Source organism: Callionymus lyra, chromosome 19 (assembly GCF_982586985.1).
Source record: "Callionymus lyra chromosome 19, fCalLyr1.hap1.1, whole genome shotgun sequence".
NCBI classification, from domain to species: Eukaryota; Metazoa; Chordata; class Actinopteri; order Syngnathiformes; family Callionymidae; genus Callionymus; species Callionymus lyra.
In genome coordinates, this window is record NC_141836.1 from 12,380,941 (window position 1) to 12,400,035 (window position 19,095).

Here is a 19,095-nt window from a genome sequence, read left to right on the forward strand (position 1 = left end):
CCACAGGTTTGTTTTTTTCGTTTTATTTACAATGCGAATAAAGAATTAAAGTCTAAAACTCCATGATATTGCGTTACGACGCAGTATTAAAGTACTAAGTTGCACAATAACAAGTCCTGTTTTTCTAATGTTTTTCAAAATGTCTCACTTTTATTGTATAGTAATAAAATCCACTTTTTAATCTACTGGACAACGTGAGTTACTGCAGCCAGTTGAATTATAATATATATTTTTTTAAAAACCCACTTTTTTTTCAAAATCTTAATATTACTCATCATCATAGAAGTGTAAAAAGTTGTATCCAGTAGGGCCGATGTCTGGATGCAGGTGCTAAAACTCTTATTGTCCAAACAATTTTCATGACATTATTTATCGTATATATGAAATTATCAAGAGCATGTGTACTTTCAGATGGTCGTAGAATAGACCCAACTTAAATTGGCTTTAAAAAAGATTAGCTGAAAAAAGAATAATTTAAAAGAAATGATAAATAAATAAGTCTATTTCTTAAACCTTTTATTTTGATTTATATTTCCATTAGCTTAGTACAAAACAATCCTAATATTTTTTATTTTCAATGCCAATATGTTTTCCCCCAAGCCATTTATTTTCCAAAGGCTACTTTAAACTGACACCTTTCTTCTTACAAATCTTCAAATGAATAAAACTATCACGTGTGTGTATGGTTCGGTGCTGCCACTAGATGGCAGCCTTTCATTACCGTTGTAGTTCTCATTCTTACACAATTTTACTTTTGATTTGAACGATTAAATATCCAACATAGATTTCGTCACATAAATAATAATAAACCACATCAATATAGACATATTTCCACAATACATTTTTTCAATAATTGCTTATTTTTTTATTTATTATTTACCGACAGGAGGCTGTTATTGTAGAATGATGGTAATATATGTTTTAAGTAGATTAAAATGAGAGCAATTTCAATTGTATTAATGGTTTTCAGCACTGGTTCTGTTTGAAACTGACGGATGCTGGTCCACACGCGAACCCTTCCACACACGCACACGCACACATCGCTCTCCTCTCTCTCTCTCCTCCCTCCTCTCTCCTCTCCTCCTCTCTCCTCCTCTCTCCTCCACACACGCCACAAACCCGCTCTGTCATGGCGTCTTCCAACCATGTTACCCCCACCAACTGTAGCTGGTGGCCCATCTCGGCGATGGACGAGGACGGCGGCAAAGTCCCGGACGGGGAGGAGTGCGAGGAGCCCACGTCGGAACCCAAGCCCTTCAACAAAGACCGGCTGGTTCTGTACCACTGGACGCAGTCGTTCGCGTCCCAGAAGGTAAGGCAAGGGGAAAAAAATGGTGCAAGTGTTTGTTATGATGGAGGTGTGTTGCTGCAGACGCGATAGATTCTCTTGCACTGCCGCATAAAAAAAAGAGCGTCAACGTCATTTGGACCTTTTTTTTTTTTTTTTTGACTGCCATGAACGGTGGCTATTCACTCGAAGCGTCTACTAGATGGATGTGCAAACCTATGACCATATGACAGCCTGAATTATTGATTCAGATGATGTGCAAAACAAACCCCAGGCCACCTCCCCCCCTCTCCTCTATATATACTGCTTTAAGGGTGTATTACGCCTTTAAATCACAGAGCCAGACGTCCTGCTGTGATCATTCATAACGTTTATATGCATGAGTTCCACGGTTTTTAAATGTCATTACAATGCAGGCTTTGCAAAGCAGCACTGCAGTAATGTGGTATGAATATCAGCCTAGAGTACAAAATACATAAACTATAAATCATAAAAAAAGAAGATAATAATAAACATTTTTACCTGCATAACTTGAATTATCCACGTTCAAGTCATACCTCCTAAAACTTCTTAAACCTTACAAAAACAGGGGTTTAATGAACATTTTCAGTGGCTAAAAACAAGTAAGTAAGTAATTTGTATTTATATAGCGCTTTTCCAAGACCAGGGTCACAAAGTGCTTAAATAATCAAAACAATATTCAATAAAGTATATATTTTAAAGGTCAAGATAACACTGAGAACAACACAGGAGTTCCAGAAAATCAAGGAAAAGCCTGAACGAATAAACCGTAAATATGTAAGTAAGTAAGTAATATTTATTTATATAGCGCTTTGTCAAACCGTATGATGCTGTCATAACCACGGTTCTATGCAAGGATGGCATCAGCAGGGTAATGAATGAAGTTTGTCTCTCATGACCTGATGGTGCTAAAAAGTTGTTTTGGTCTGGTCGCTCTACGATACAAATATCAGAGAACGCCCTTGAGGTTGCTGTATAGACAGTCACAAGATATGGTATAGCCTGCGAAAATGGACCTCACAAGCTAGCTTAAATGACCCCCTCCCCCCCAAAAAAAGGTATAGAATGGATGTACGACCCATTTGGAACAAACTAGGTGAGTCATACCTGACGACCGCAAAATGACATAGACTTTAAGAAGGTTTTCATACATCTCTGACACGTTAAGCTAAAGACACAATATCCTCAGATGACTATAATAAGGGAAACAATCTTAAGGACTACCGCGAATCTATGGTGAGTTTGTAAAATACTTAGGGTTGAAGACCGCTGCCCTAAGTTACCTCCACAATTGACCTTCTATCAGAACCTTTGAATTAGTGAAAGGACACTTGACTAGCACCATAGTTATGTATTATTAGACTATTCCAAAGCAGTATTTCAAAAGCCAAAAGAAACCCTTAGATCCGTCACACTTGTTTCTCAATAAGGTTTATCTCTGGACTGGTTTGTGACACTTTAGGTTTTATGCATCAACTGTGTGGTCCACTAATACGTAGTCACTAGTACACATGGCTGCTGAACACAGTCTCAAACGGTGTCCGCATGAGAGCACATCCTCTCTTGGATTCTGGCTTCAAGTGATGCATCAAGGAATTGAGCGATCCCCGGATGTTCCCACATCAACCTTGGGATGGAGTTCACCCGCCGTCTCGTCGCCTGGTGAAGGTTGGCGGGACAGTTTAAAGCGTAGACCGTCATTCACTTTCAGTCGACTGAATTTCATTAACACTCCAATCGTTCTTTATTCATATTTTTAAACGCACATCTGCTGGGATGTATTTTGCACAGTCACGTTTGTGTTCTTACGTAAGCTGTTGTTCTAAATGTTGGTTTTGCTTTTATAAGATTTAGAGGTCACACTTAGCCCCGGAAAAAAAGGATCTGTGCTCATTATAATTATGCAGTGGTTAAATGTTTTTGTTGAGGTCACAGATCAGTCTGTCCAGTGGATGGTTTAGATGACTTTGCCGTGTCCCAGTAGGGCTATAGGGTGAAAAACAACATAAGGTCACTGCTAATGGCTAAAGCTAGTATGTTCTGAGTTTTAGTTTCTAATTCTAAAATATAGTCTCCGAGTACTGGTCGTTTAAAGTGATGGTTCACCCAAAACACCCTAAGGTCGACTAAGGGTTGGGATTATTTTCAGATCGAGGAAATGTGAGTTATTCTACTAGAGTGTAGTATTTATATATTATATAGTAGTATGTCCCTATGATTATCGCAAACCATATTAAAATCACGCAAGATTTACCTGGAGTGTTTCCTGTCTGTGTAGCATGTTAGCCATTTAGCTTCTGCTACAAACAATCTTAAAATTTAGACTTTTTGGGGGTTTTTTCGCATCAATTTCTCAATTCAGGAGGAACATCACAGGGCATAAGTATGAAGGTATTCAGATGTTTATAGGTGTGTCATTTTGGACAAAGAAAAGTGAGCACGGTTCAGGACCCTCTTATGAACATACATTTCTACCTGTAACTCCAAAAAGACACGCATTACCCTGAAACTAATCCCAATAAGAAGGGAGTAGAAATTAGGATTTTGGGAGAACTATAACTTTAATGTATTCACAAAGCTTTGGTTAGATCTGGTGATGTAGTGTTGAATATACTATATTTGATACATGTTCCTGTTTAGTAGTGTTTTAAGTAATGCCGAGTAATATTTGTTTCTAATTTCTTTGCATCTAGTGATTGCGTTGAGTTAAAAACAGGTTGAATCAACACAATTGAGTGTTAAGTGATATCTTGTAGTGTTTATCTTCCAGCGTTCAAAGGTATGTGTTTGTGATTAATTGTGTTTCCGCTGCGTACTGTTGTGCAAGTGAGTAGTTTAAGTGTTTTATTGTTGTGCTTGAGTGATGCCGAGTTGTGTTTGGGAAAAAAACTTTCGTGTGTTACTCATGTTGTGATCGTGTCTCGTCTGCTGTGTTTTAACAAGTTGCTTTTGATTTAACCGAACACTGGACACACAAAAAAGTGGTACGAGGTGCTGCTTTTAATGTAGTGATTCCGGGCTTATTTAGATGAGTCTACGATCTCATTATCCTGGATGGGTTTTGCAAAATGTCCTCCGTCCGTCTTCGGCCAAATGATTTCAGCAGCTCCTTAATTAAATGGTTGTTCATCTATACGTCGACAGCTTCATAGTTATATATCCACTGTAATGACCAGCTGACTCAGACTTCGACTACAGTTAAGTCAATTATTTTAAATTCTTGAAAACCTTCATATTCCTCGAGGATACGTTTGTACTCTTTTTACAATAAAGCAACAGAATTAGGTTCATTTGAGGTCTTTTTCCGCACACTCGACACTTTTCAAGATACGTTTGGTACGAGAGTAAAGGCGTCCCATTACTCCTCATTATTCTAACTCCTCATCCTAAATCTGTCACCGGCGAGCCCCGGCACTCATCAGATCACTCTCCGCCGTATTAATAAAGCTCACTAATAGGCTCGTCCGTCCTCTAATCCCGAGGCCTCTCAAGACTTTTTTTTTTTTTTTTCCCGTGGCAGGTGCGACTGGTCATCCACGAGAAGGGTCTGGTGTGCGAGGAGCGGGACGTGAGCATGCCCCTGCAGGAGCACAAGGAGCCCTGGTTCATGAGGTTGAACCTGGGCGAGGAGGTGCCCGTCCTGCTCCACGGAGAGACCATCATCAGCGACTACAACCAGATCATAGACTACCTGGAGAAGAATTTCACCGGCGGTAATGGCGGATCTTTTTTTTTTTAACGTCTCGTTTTTTATTGTGGTGAATTCTTTTGTTGAGAAAATGCTTGGTTGGCACATCATACTGACCTCGACGCATTTTCCCACACTCTGTTACAGGCCATCTGGCCATTTTGAGTGAGTCAGAGTCAGTGCGTGTCTCAGATACGAGATCATCCCCCATCGTTCGAAAACAGGCTCTTCGTGACTATGTGAAGAATGTTGTTTTATTCTCGTATCACTGTCAGTTAAAGTGATCATTAAATGTTTCTGAAGATGGCAGAGACCCTGTACAATTCTTCACCTAGTATAGTTCCTTATCTTAAACCCTGAAATATTTATGGGTGAAAACATACATTTACTTTGATTTCAAGCAACCATCCGTTGGTCTACCTCAGGGGTGGGCAATTCAATTTCCTCTGGGGCCACATCATATAATGTGACCGTTGTGAGGGGCCGTCAATCCAAAGGAGAGGAGCCAAGAGCTAAAATATAACAGAAAAACAAAGCCAGTAAAAATAGTAAAGAAAGAAATATCAGCATAAAATAAACCTGACTATGGCAAAACACTTTTATAAACCTTTCATGTAAAAGAAACTGATGTGAAAGTAAGTTTTTCCTCTAAATATGATGTTAATAATTTCGATGGGCAAGAAATCTTCATAAAAGTAAAAATTAAAAAATCAGAAACAAAAAAAATATCTATATATATTTAGAGTTAATACAATAATAAACGCAATATTAAATTGCAAGCTGTCGGAAATAATGTCCATGTTCTACTCTGACCTCTTGAGAGCCGCATGAATACAGTCAAAGAAATTAAGGAATTGAACCATCCCTCACGGACAATATAGAATATCTATTAAGCTATGCTTTTGGATGGTGGGAGGAAACTGGAGTGTACAATGAGGACAGTAAGGGATAATGTAGAAATACCAAACAGACACAAATAACATAATACCTCAAACTAAAGTAGAATTGGAGTAAGGCCTTTAAAATAACAGCTCAAAAGAGGAAGAAGACATTTATTAACCATACAACTTATTATATGAGACAAAGTTCCCGATAACATAAAGGACTAAATCCACAACTAAATACTATTATCGAAAATATAAAGAATAGAAATCCTGAATTTTTTTTAAATGCTTAGTATGGTTTTCCCAAATGTGACTTTTCAAGAGATTTATTTTAAAAGTAGTAAACAAGGAAGGAGCTGATACCATCAAGAGTGAGCGAAGCAAAGCCATCAATAAGCCAGATCACTATGACATCGATGGTGTTTAGAGTTTAAGAGTTTTGTTGTTTCAGCAGGAAAATTATCCATTTTAACTAGGGTTGCTCGTCATCCTGAGTCACGCAAGAAATATATTGGGAAATGTTGATAACAAGGGTTTAAAACTCGACCATACATGGAGCCAACATCTTTTAGCAGTTTAGATCACACTCTAGGCCACAGATCGTTGATCATTTCTGTAACTAAGGATATTTTAAACAGCTATACGCAAAATCAACATAAATATGAATTAATTATTTCATTTTGATCCCAGCATTTGGTGGGCCACAAAAAAGGACTAGGCGGGCCAGACTTCACTCACGTGGTCTACAAGAAGGTGTCTGCTCTTAAGATAATTCATGAGTCTCATTAGGATGTTATCTTGATTTAGACAGATTAACTTTATGTTGATTTATACATTGATCAGAATAGCTAAATCAGATTAAATAATTTGTGTGTATTTAACAACAGGATTATCGAAACAACACAAGGTTAACTCTTTAATCCATATGTTATCTCGGTGTCTCCCGAAAACAAAGGTGTTTGTTGTATCCCTTGTGTTGACTCTGGGTCACCGTGAACGACCTCCCTGGCTTCTATAAATATATAAGCAGTGGTGGAGGTTGTTCACCTTGACCCTGAGATAACACAAGCGTTAAGAAAAGATGCTTTGGTTTATTTTTTTTGTCTAATCATGGCCTCCAAGTGCTCTCGGAGAAAAGACGCGTCAGCAGAAATTCGGTTCCCGAGCCATCGAAGCCGTCAGACTATAGGTTTATGGCGTTGTTTAGATGCAGCCGAGGGACTGAAAAACTCTATAAAAACGGACAATTCGAGCATCTGCTGCCCTTATATCTGTCATGTTTATCCACTGCAAGGCGCGACCAGGTTGCCGTCGGCAGACTGCTTACTCAGAATTCTGAGACTGTGCCAGGAACTCCTCCCTCGGCTGCTCGGGCCTGAACAACCTCAGTGACACCGATCGGTGCTCGGCTTAATCCGCTGCCCACCTCAAGATGTTACACTTGTACGTCCAGGACAAATTCATTAAGAGAAACCAAGCCAATCCAGTACTAAAAAAGTGATGATATGATAAAAAGAAGAAAGAATCAACACCATTAATCCCGTCTTATTCATGATCACAACTTTATGTTTATCTGCAGAGACGGTGGCACAGCTGATCCCCGACGCAGAATCACCGGTCCACGAGCGAGTGCAACAGTATCGGCAGCTGCTGGACGGTCTGCCCATGGACGCCTACACACACGGCTGCATCCTGCATCCGGAGCTCACCACCGATTCTATGATCCCAAAGTACGCTACCGCCGAAATACGTAGTAAGTGCCATTAAATTACCGGTGTCTGATGGTGGCTGAATGTCGACAGGGTAGTGGGTTAAGGGATCAGTGGATGGGGGCAACCATAGAAACTTTAGTTTATGATACTTGTGTACAGTTAATATTGAGAATCCTCCTCAGAAGATTTTATGTTGTGTGTTGAAGGACATCTAGCCAACGCTGCAACAGAGTTGATGAAGCTGGACCATGAGGAACCTCAGCTGACAGAACCGTACTTGTCCAAGCAGAAGAAGCTCATGGTAACATGTGACATGCGCATACGTGTAGATAGTTAGCTGATTCCCTATGTGCGTGCATATACAATTATTGGCGCTTTTTTAACCACACAGTTCCAGCCCTACTTGACTCGACTCGACTCTACTCCGTTGTTTTGGCTTTCCACCGGGTCCGCAATAATAATATAATATATAATATGTTCTTGGTGGAAAAGGACCATAGGTTTATGGTTTAAAGAACTGATTCCCAACCTGTGGGCCCCCTGGTGGGCCGCGAAGGCATTGCATCGTTTCCAAAATGGTATAATTTTTTTGTGGGAGGGTGGATGTTATTACATAAAAATAAAAATACACATAATAATGTTTTGAATGTTAAAACTTGCCAAGTTTAAAAGGATATTAAACATTTTCAAATATTCTATATTGTTTTTCCTTCGAGTATCATACATGTGACAAGGTAAGGTAAGGTAAAGTAAGGTAAAACTTTATTGATCTGATTTATATGAAATTGTTTTTTTTAGCCAATACATACAGCAATTTTTTATAAAAAAAATAAAAATAGAAATAATGAGAATAATGTAATGAGAGGGAATGAGGTAATGAGAACTCATTATAATGCCTTCATATTCATGGGGTCGGAGGTGGTCCTCAAAAGTTTTTGAGACTTAAAAGTTGGAAAAGGTTGGGGGCCACTGGTTTAAAGGTTGCATGGAGAGAAGAACCGCTTTGGACGGTATACATTTTAATCTAGAAACTGCCATTTCAAATCAGGGAGTATTTTAATCTGCCAGTACATTTCTTTTACATTATGATTGACACTATTTTATATTTAAAATCAGAATTAATAAGAGGCAGAGTCACTGCAATAATCTAGATTTATTCATTGGTCTACCTTCTTTTGCAGGCAAAGATCCTGGATCATGATAATGTGAACTACCTAAAGAAGATCCTCGGAGAGTTGGCTATGGTTTTAGATCAAGTTGAAGCCGAACTGGAGAAACGGAAAATAGAATATCAAGGTATGAATGAAACGTTTTTAAAGCACCATAATCACTTTTATTTTACACAAACAATCCTGTGTTCTAACATGCGTCTTGACAAGTGGTAACGGGAACGTTGTATTCTTTTCACTCCATTATTGATACAGTGGTCCCTTGTTTATTGCGGTGGTTACCTTTTAAACAGTATCCTTGAAATAGTAACCGTTTAATTTTTCACTATTCAAATAAATGTTGAGGCCTTGCAATCCTGCCTTGCTCTCTACCTATAAACGCTTTACAAACATTCTCACACAGTCAATACACTCTTAAAAAAAAAAATTATAACATAAAACAATGAATAATTACACACCTGTGATTTAAACTAAAGCTCCCCATCTTCTTCTGTAACATATTTTCCTCCTTTTTCATTCATACCGAACCAAAGTTTATTTTATTTAGTAGAAGTTTAGGGTTTTACAAAGGACAGTGAAGAGGTCATGACTCTGAGCGACTACTAATACTACTATATATTTAAACATGCAGTACTGTATACAAGACAAAAAACACGTGAGACTGCAGAAGGTGAACTGCGAAATAGACCACTGTAGTTCACTCAAATGCGCCATCGTCAAAAGGATAAAATTGTGAGTGAAAGTTTTTTGTGTTTGTAAAGTATGTCCCAAGGCTTCTCATTCAAGTCCTGGGCTGTGTCTCAAATTGTGCACTTTCCTAAATGCACTGCTTTACAGTACACCGTAGACAGTTCACTTACTTGCGCAATGCTCAAATTTTGGGTAGTACTGTCTCAAACTAAACACTGCCGCTCGCAAATACAGGAAATTACTCGACAGCTTCTTCTTCTACTACTATTTAAAGCTGATTGCAACCAGCTGTTGGAACCATATCATTGACATTTGACGGCGCGTTTCCCCAATTGAAACAAGTTTTAAGCCGTTTTTCATTTTGTTATTGCTGTTGTTTTGTGGTAAAATTAGTGTTTTCTCAAGACATTTACGCCGGTATCTGATCCAAAGACGCGTCGTCAGTGGCGTAACGTCCGCTTAGCGTCATCTACGTCACTAAGATGGCGGCCATTAAGGGTGGAAAGTGTCCATCGATCCACACTCAATTTTCTGGCCATTTGAGTGTGCATTGCTCACTACATTTTCGCACACTGCTTAATGTAGAAGTAAAGCCTCGATTGAACGTACAATCTTTGTGTTGCAGGTCAGAGGTGTGAGTTGTGGCTATGTGCGCCTGAATTTACACTAGCTGATATCTGCCTGGGAGCCTTGTTGCACCGGCTCAAGTTCTTGGGACTTTCTAAGAAATATTGGGAGGACGGCAGCCGATCTAACCTTCAGTCCTTCTTCGTGCGCGTTCAAAAACGCTACGCATTCCGGAAGGTTCTCGGCGACATCCACACAACCCTCCTGTCGGCAGTCCTACCCAATGCCTTCCGGATGGTAAAAAAGAAGCCTCCCTCCTTCTTCGGCGCCTCATTTCTCATGGGCTCCCTGGGCGGCATGGGCTACTTCGCCTACTGGTATTTAAAAAAGAAATACATGTAGTGAACGCCCACATGTTGTGTTTATGTCTGTGTATACGTGTGATGTTTCAACTTTTTCTGTAACGTTTTATGACTGCAGGAAAACATATATAGGGAACACTATTACTGAACTAAGGAATATAAAGACATTCCAAAGTGAGGGAACCCAGACAGCACATGTTCTTGAACTTTTTTCATTTCTGGCAACAAATGTTTCATCGGAGGGTCTTATTCTGCTCGTAGAAAACCGGTAACACAACGCAGGTGATCACTATTACACTTGTTATTAATAGCTGCTCTACACACTTCCATCATCCTGAGGTGCGACTAGTAAACACGGGAATCAAAGCAGACAGAAACATTGGCTGCTCTGCCAGAAACTGCCAGATGGTAGAAAGAACATCAGTGGAATCTCAACACGTTCTGGAAACACACTTATTCACATTCTAGCTTTTGTCAGTGAGCGACACGTTTCTAATGACGTAAAATTAAGTTTTGAGCGTACGGCAGCATTCCTTTTTACAATTTCATTTTGCCTTTTTCTGTAGTTTTCATTTAGAAACTACTTTAAAAAATAAGTATAATATTTGGGGTGACGCTTATATTGTTCAAGAAATATATTTGTTAGAAAAATTAGCTTATATTATTAAAATTCCGGTTACATATATCTTCCTCTTTATTCATGAAAGTAAAACCCTTTAATATTGATAAATACATTTAAAAAATGGCAAATATTTAGAAGATAAAATCTCAAAACAACGGGACCTACCTGCAACTCTGAAGTGTTGTTTCTACTCGCGATACTTTCTGGTATGAGTGGAGAGTTACTGCAATATCAATATAAAGTACTGTTACACTCAGAATGTAAACAAATATATCTATAGCACTCACCTGTCACTCTGGACTATATCTCTGCCTTATTCGCTTCTTTTCCACTATAATATAAAAACAAATGACATCAATGATGTATTTTTTAAAAAGGCTGTCAAAGTTGTTAAACATTGGGTGTTAATTCGATTTTATTGTAGCTTTTAAAAAAAAATGACACAAACGAGCTAAAGCTAATGTTACCTTACACAAGCTAACGCTAATGTTAGCTTACACAAGCTAACGCTAATGTTATCTTACACATGCTAATGCTAATGTTAGCTTACACAAGCTAACAATAGCTGGGAACTGCCAGCAACAAGTGAGACAATAAATAACGTCAAAGTCTGGACAAATATGTTACATAATCACTATTTTTATATTTATTTTAACAACAAAATATCGATTAAAAAAACAACAACTTCAAACTCAGCTGCTGACATTTCTTAATTTTTACCTGCAGGACACCGTAGTGGCCCAGACAACAACACAGAATTATTTTTATTTTATATATAAATAAAATACATTTTAGTATAGATACCAAGAATAGTTAAGAGCGGCGACAAAATCACGTTTTTGGAATATTAGGGAAATAAATGCTGATAATTGTTGCGTCGCTGAGTTTTCTGGAACGACTGGAGTGAAGCTATTTTCAGATGCGGTGAATCACCGATGATTTATTTATCTCTTGGATTATATCCGGACGGACAAACTGCTGCCGACTCGTCCTCACGACACGAACAAGGCCTTGAAATTTAAATAAAAAATTAATATCAACCAAACACTTAAACGTCGTTGACCCCTTTACTTGAAGTGAATAAGTGCGTCTCTAGAAAAAAATGTTCTTTCTACACACACAGAGATTACACACAAAACACACACTCGGTCCACTTGTCACTCGTCTTTGTGGCTCTGCAGGAGGTCAAAGCAAGCGTGGGCGATGTTACACGTCCATGATGCAAGCTTAAGATAGTTTTTTCATCGGTACTTCTGCGACGAAAACAATCATCGACCCCCCAAATAAACGTGTGAAAGTTTCAGCAATACTGAGAATGAAAGTCTAAATTTTAGACACGATCATTGATCTTTTCACCACCATTTTTCCAGTATGTGACTTGTTTTCGAGAGCGATGTGAACTGAGATGTTGAAAAAACCAAAGATGATAAAAACTGAAATATCAAATCACATTCAAAAAGGATGCAGAGCAACAGTTTATCTCAGATATTTGGTTTTAAAGGTCGTCCTCATTCAGTTTTTCACCCTCCTCCGGATTAAACGCACAATATAGTCGTGTATAAAGTGATTTGAATATAGTTTCATTTGTTTGTTGAAACATAATGATAAGAAGAAAAATAGCTTGTAAGGGTTTAATTTAAGAGCTGATATCTAGACATTTATATAATGTTATCTAATTTTTCTCGATAATAACCACTTCACCGTAGTGACAAAACAGTGCTTTTAAGCATTTTTTATTTTATTTTTTACACACAGAAGAGTTGCTAAAAAAGTATCATCACCGTCACCTCAATAAACTACACAAGTGCAAAATAAAATTAAGAACATACATTAATATAGAAGATTAATCCTTATAAAGTGGCAACTTATTGTGCCTAAAATATACTTTCTATACACTTAGATATTGAGAGGATAGATAATGCAATATCAAGCTAACGTTAGCTTGTGTTAGCTAACATTAGCGTTAGCCGGTATGTGCCAATTTTCGTCGTCATTTTTGATCATATTTATCCATTAGATTTGATCCTCCATTATTTTTAAGCAATGTTGTTGGGGAGTGAAGCCAATTCTGAGCCAATCGAAAGGGAATATCTACCTTATAATAATAAAATGTATTTATTTTTATTTTACTACTAAAGGAAATAGGAGAGAATGAACAAACGATCATGTGACGGTCATGTGACGCGCCGGGCTGCTTCTGAACCTCCTGCATCACACAAAGAGTGCTCGTTGTGACGGTGGATATAACTCACTATAGTATTTTTTTAAATCCTTTTCTTTTATATTTCTATACATTCTCTATATATGCATTTATTTATGGTGCTTTTTATGATGTCTGTTCATAAGCCTTAATTTTTTCAGTTGCCATCAATGACTAATAAATGAAGAAAATGGAACGTACGCTGTCGTTTGTTGCCGTTACTATGTCGACTCCACGGAAATAATAATGTAGGATCATGAATGTGTTTTTATTGAATAATTAAATTCAATAATTTGTTTATTCAAAGGTTTTAACAATTGTTTAAACAATCGGAACACGTTTTTTTTTTTTACATGTAGAGATGGATATATCTTAACATTGAAAAATAAATGTTATAAATTCAATACTTTTTCTTAATTCATAGCCTTTTAAATTCAATATAAAATGTTACCGGGATTATCTGAAAGTTTGTTCTGTTATACTAACATCTTTATATTGAATCTAAAAGACAAATTAAGCAACATTTAATGTAGAAATTATTTATAAGAAGTATAATCAAACTTTTAATTTAATTATAAAAATAAAAATAATCCTTTTAATAAAGAAACTATTGAACTCAAATTAAAAACATTTAAATTAAACAAAAGGTTCAACATTTCAGATATTAAACTTTAAAAAGAAAAATTCAGAGCTTTTAAAACGCCACTTTTATTTTCAATTATACATTAGATATGAGGCATCAATGGTGAATTTCGGATGTAAATAAATACAAGTCAGATGCACATCAAATTTTAAAACCTATATATACGTTCGGTCGTTAAACACAAACCATTATATTTCATCATTAAATAAACATGTAACTTAAAAGCTGAGAAAAAAAACAGGTAGTGACTTGTCCAAGGTTGTCATTAAAATTAATTCTGGTTAGTTGTGTTAATCTTGGTGTTTAAGAAATCAGTAAAACTGGATTTCTGGAATTCAAAATCCACACACACACCCATCAGTGTTTGTAGGCAGCTTGACGTGAAGGCTTTAGTATTACATTCAGAACATTTTAGGAGTTTTTAAACCTTCGTGAACACGGAATTTAAAATAGCAACTTGGACCACGGTGTGTTTTTTTTGTTTTAAAGGCTCAACAGCTACTTAAGGGTGAAGCTTGTGTTCTCTGGCCGACTCCTGAGGGGGGAGCCATGGCGAGAAAGACAGAAGGTACCAGACCCGATACGTGAGAAACCAGGCCAACAAGCCGCACATGGTCCCGAGCAGCTTGTGCGACAGGTCGTGGAAGTACAGCGAGGTGCATGTGAACATCACCACCCAGATCAACACCAGGAGATTCAGGGCCACGTAGAGAAGGTTCACCATCGTCCTGATCTGCCACGAGAGGCCGGGGGTCTTCATCCACACGATGGCCGCCAGCTCCTCCACGATGAAGAGGGACGAGTACGCCAGGATGAAGGAGTGACCCGAGATGTCGTAGCCGTGCCAGTGGAAGCCGGCGCGCCTGCAGTCCAGCTTGCAGGTGAACTCCTCGGCGCTGGCGTCCATCGCCGCGCTCCGGAAGCACGAGCCGGTGACGTCCTCGACGTAGAAGAAGGTCTCGGTGCAGACGTACCAGATGAGCGTGGCCACCACCAGAGACAGGAGCCTGCGGCCCAGGAAGCTGGTGTTCCAGCTGAAGGAGGAGTTGGTGAGGAGCACGAAGGGGCTCAGCAGCATGAGGGTCCATCCCCAGGAGAGCTTGACAAAGTATCTGCGAGAAGATAGTGGATTATTAAATAACTGTTTAAGCGAAAAAAGTAAGTAAGTAAGTAATTTTTATTTGTATAGCGCTTTTCTAGACCAGGGTCACAAAGCGCTTAAACAATCAAAACAATACTCAATAAAGTATATATTTTAAAGGTCAAGATAAAACTGATAACACAACAGGAGCTCCAGAAAAATCAAGGACAAGCCTGAACAAATAAAAAAGACCTCATTTGTGTAGCAGGGTTTGAGGTTTGACAGTATGGAAGTATATAGAATATTCAATGGTGGAATTTAACATTTCAAATCTTTAAACTTATTTAAATTAAAGTGGACATATTTATAAATTAAATCAAATTAAATCAAATAAATTAATCCAAAAAACAACATGGTTCATGAATGCGTTTTTATTGATACATTTAATCATTTGTTTATTCAAAGGTGGATTTTTTTTTTTAACAATTGAATTAAACAATCTGATATTTGATTTAAAATGTTAGTAAGTGTCACCATGACAGGCAGAGAGTTCGATCTAGTAGCTCGGAATTCTTGTCCCGTGTCGCCATTATACCAACACCAACATTTTTACATGGAATTTTTAACCATTAATTTAAATGAAAACAATATTTAATTTTGAAAATGTATTTTTTAATTATTAGAATTAGAATCGAACTTTAAAATGTATTTATATTTCAACAATCTACCTTTAGATATAGACATTATTGAATTAAATTACTTAAAGAATAATACATACTTGAAAAACACAACAGTTAAATAATAAAAAATATTCTTCTAAGATTTACATTTTATAGTGACAGCTTAAAAAACATTATTGATCAAACATAATTAATTATAATAGACATTTAAAGCTACAGTAACATCTTAGTGTTGCTCACATTAAAGCTGATACTTTATTCTACATGTACTTCCAGCTCTCATGGTGCGTTCACGGACTCTTGAGCGATTATTAAATAGCTTACAGCGAAACTGGACAAAACCATCTTGGTTCGAGTGAGGATTCAAATACACAGCTTAACATCTACAGCATGACTGTTATAAGAATATATTCTGGTGATAACGACACGATATGTTGAGTAAATAAAACACATTTACGTTACATTGTGAGAGCTTCACTTACACGTTGAGGACATTCTTGCTGCTGCTGAAGTACGACAGTGGAACAAACTCCAGCTCTTTTAAAAGGGAACCCACCACTGATGTGATGATAAAAAACCAGGGAAAGTTCTGTCTGACCGAATGAATCTTCCATAAACTCGCCAACTTATCCACAATAACGTCCCCGGCCGCCATGATGGACGCCTTTGACCTGAGACTGGAGTGGGCGGAGCCGTGACGTCACAGCGTTTATATCCGTCAACAAAGACGTGTGTCCGGAAGATACAATTAGAAAATATATACAAATAAAAGATATTGCAAATAAATGGAATATTGGAATAAAATTGTAATTTTAAATTATTCACAAAGTCATCCCTCTAATATATATTCATATATCGATTTATTGATTTTTTTGTTTTGTTTAATTTCTGCGCGGATTCTTTGAAATGTATATATATATATATATATGATATATCATATTGTTGTATTCTATGTACACCAAGATAAAACATGTTAAGCAATTAATGCAATGCAATATCACAACTAAATTTTTAAAAAAAGTACTCCAAAACTATTCATTAAAATAAAAAGGAAATGATTTATGTAATTTATTCAAGGCATTGAACAGAAGCTTCTTCTAATCTTGCATTGGTTTGGGTTTTTTTTGTAGAGGTGTTTCAGTTTAACTTTTTAGGTAAATTTGTCCATTTTTATAATTATTATTATCTCTTTCTACATTTCTATGTTTTAGCATGTGGCATGGTGTCAGTGCACATCTAACATTTAGTGTCGGACCAATGTATGCATGTCTTTGTTTCTATCTTTAATTTAAAAAAAGGGGGAAAATAAATAAAAAACAAAATAAAACAAAATACGTTTTGATCGTATTTTAAACTACTTACTGAGCAAATTCCATTTCCTATTAATACTAAAAAATATATTAGTTTAAAAATTGAGTAGTTTAAGGTATTGAAACGAAAGCTAGTTGTTCAACTGATTTATATACTTATTTCTAACTTTTTTCCAAATATAATTCATTCATTTTATTTATTAAACATATTATTTTAGGATTATATACTAATTTACCCTTTAATATATTTTCAATACTATGACTGAAATTATTTTCGCTCATTATTATCCACTTACTTTTTGCTTACCAAAGTTGTGAGATCGACATTGAAAACAATCGTCCATTGATTTCATTGGGAAAAAACCCCATGAGAAAGCACTTCCTGACATTGTCTGCGTGTCAGTAGATTTGTATGATGTCTTTTATAGATTTTGTTAGTGTTGGATTTATATAAATGGCAACACAATTCGCATCCAACAACACAATGAAATGAGAGCTAATGACTCTCTGGAAATCCTTGTTCCTGAAGAATCCCTTAGACATTTGGCACACACACACACACACACAAACACACACACACACACACACACACACACACACACACACACACACACACACACACACACACACACACACACACACACACACACACACACACGCTCACACAAGTTCACAAGCTGTACTGACTATATATCAATGTAAACATTGATCCTGGAGAGAATCCTATCTGAGATATTTCATCTTGAAGATTGAACAAATAGTGTTGTGCAGAAGTGATGATGAGAGACCATTTTTTATTCACCAAATCAGTAACAAAAATAGCAAAAATAAATTCTTAATTCACTAAATTTCGAAGTACTGTGACTGATTTGTTACCATCTGGTCTATATCTGGCGACATCGTGAAGTAGCTTCCTGCAGTTATGATTTAATATTCTCGACCATACGTCAGGATTTCCAGAGGCATCGATCGCTGTCAGTTCTGGATGGAAGAACCAGGGGAGTCTGGCCCAGTTTAAAATCTCCAACGGACTTTATTAGTATCGAAGAGAGGAAGTTCTGAGGAATCCAATGATGACTGTAACGTTTTCAAATTTGTATTTTAATGATGTGTCGTCTCTAGGTGAACTTTGTCTTCAGTTTTACAAGGAGCTCATGACAAATAATGAGATTTCAAATGTTAGTTCTTTCTGCGAGTGAGTCTGTGTTTACAGTCCCTTTTGCCGCGAGCGATGTTTCACCACATATTTCACCTCATTACATCCGAGCATTTAGCGCTGGATGGATGGCTTCGGCCATAAAACTGGGCCCTAAAGCACCTCTTTATTGCTCAAAATATGAGCGATTCAGCACTTGCCGCCTTCTCTACTGACTGAGACAAACAGAAACACCACTAATTGGAAACCATGTCCAATAACTATTAAATAACAATAAACGTTATCTTACCAGGATGAATTATTTCATGTATTTCCAATGGTATTGGATTTGTCGACACATTTAACTGGCAATGATGGATAGTACAGAACTTGATAGATAGATAGATGGATGGATGGATGGATGGATGGATGGATGGATGGATGGATGGATGGATGGATGGATGGATGGATGGATGGATGGATGGATGGATGGATGGATGGATGGATGGATGGATGGATGGATGGATGGATGGATGGATGGATGGATGGATGGATGGATGGATGGATGGATGGATGGATGGATGGATGGATGGATGGATGGATGGATGGATGGATGGATGGATGGATGGATGGATGGATGGATGGATGGATGGATGGATGGATGGATGGATGGATGGATGGATGGATGGATGGATGGATGGATGGATGGATGGATGGATGGATGGATGGATGGATGGATGGATGGATGGATGGATGGATGGATGGATGGATGGATGGATGGATGGATGGATGGATGGATGGATGGATGGATGGATGGATGGATGGATGGATGGATGGATGGATGGATGGATGGATGGATGGATGGATGGATGGATGGATGGATGGATGGATGGATGGATGGATGGATGGATGGATGGATGGATGGATGGATGGATGGATGGATGGATGGATGGATGGATGGATGGATGGATGGATGGATGGATGGATGGATGGATGGATGGATGGATGGATGGATGGATGGATGGATGGATGGATGGATGGAT

General features: G+C 37.7%; 2 protein-coding genes across 2 annotated transcripts; one reads left to right on the forward strand and one right to left on the reverse strand.

The window, feature by feature from the left end:
- Window positions 1–1,091: 1,091 nt before the first annotated feature.
- gdap1l1 (ganglioside induced differentiation associated protein 1-like 1) lies at window positions 1,092–10,433 on the forward strand. The gene is made up of 6 exons (XM_087782408.1): window positions 1,092–1,312; window positions 4,830–5,022; window positions 7,461–7,634; window positions 7,800–7,894; window positions 8,775–8,889; window positions 10,078–10,433. The coding sequence occupies exons 1-6, from the start codon at window positions 1,130–1,132 to the stop codon at window positions 10,419–10,421; spliced, it is 1,104 nt and encodes a 367-aa protein (XP_087638534.1). The 5' UTR covers window positions 1,092–1,129; the 3' UTR covers window positions 10,422–10,433.
- A 3,458-nt stretch (window positions 10,434–13,891) lies between these two features.
- fitm2 (fat storage inducing transmembrane protein 2) lies at window positions 13,892–16,298 on the reverse strand. Its single transcript, XM_087782409.1, has 2 exons — window positions 16,090–16,298; window positions 13,892–14,958 (listed from the first exon to the last, which is right to left on the reverse strand). The coding sequence occupies exons 1-2, from the start codon at window positions 16,260–16,262 to the stop codon at window positions 14,349–14,351; spliced, it is 783 nt and encodes a 260-aa protein (XP_087638535.1). The 5' UTR covers window positions 16,263–16,298; the 3' UTR covers window positions 13,892–14,348.
- Between the last annotated feature and the right edge of the window lie 2,797 nt (window positions 16,299–19,095).

Coding starts and splice junctions, on each gene's coding strand:
- fitm2 (XM_087782409.1), bottom strand. CDS start 16,262: ATGGCGGCCGGGGACGTTATTGTGGATAAGTTGGCGAGTTTATGGAAG. Junction 14,959..16,089: donor AGCAAGAATGTCCTCAACGT/GTAAGTGAAGCT, acceptor ATCTTCTCGCAG/ATACTTTGTCAAGCTCTCCT.
- gdap1l1 (XM_087782408.1), top strand. CDS start 1,130: ATGGCGTCTTCCAACCATGTTACCCCCACCAACTGTAGCTGGTGGCCC. Junction 1,313..4,829: donor AGTCGTTCGCGTCCCAGAAG/GTAAGGCAAGGG, acceptor TTCCCGTGGCAG/GTGCGACTGGTCATCCACGA. Junction 5,023..7,460: donor GGAGAAGAATTTCACCGGCG/GTAATGGCGGAT, acceptor GTTTATCTGCAG/AGACGGTGGCACAGCTGATC.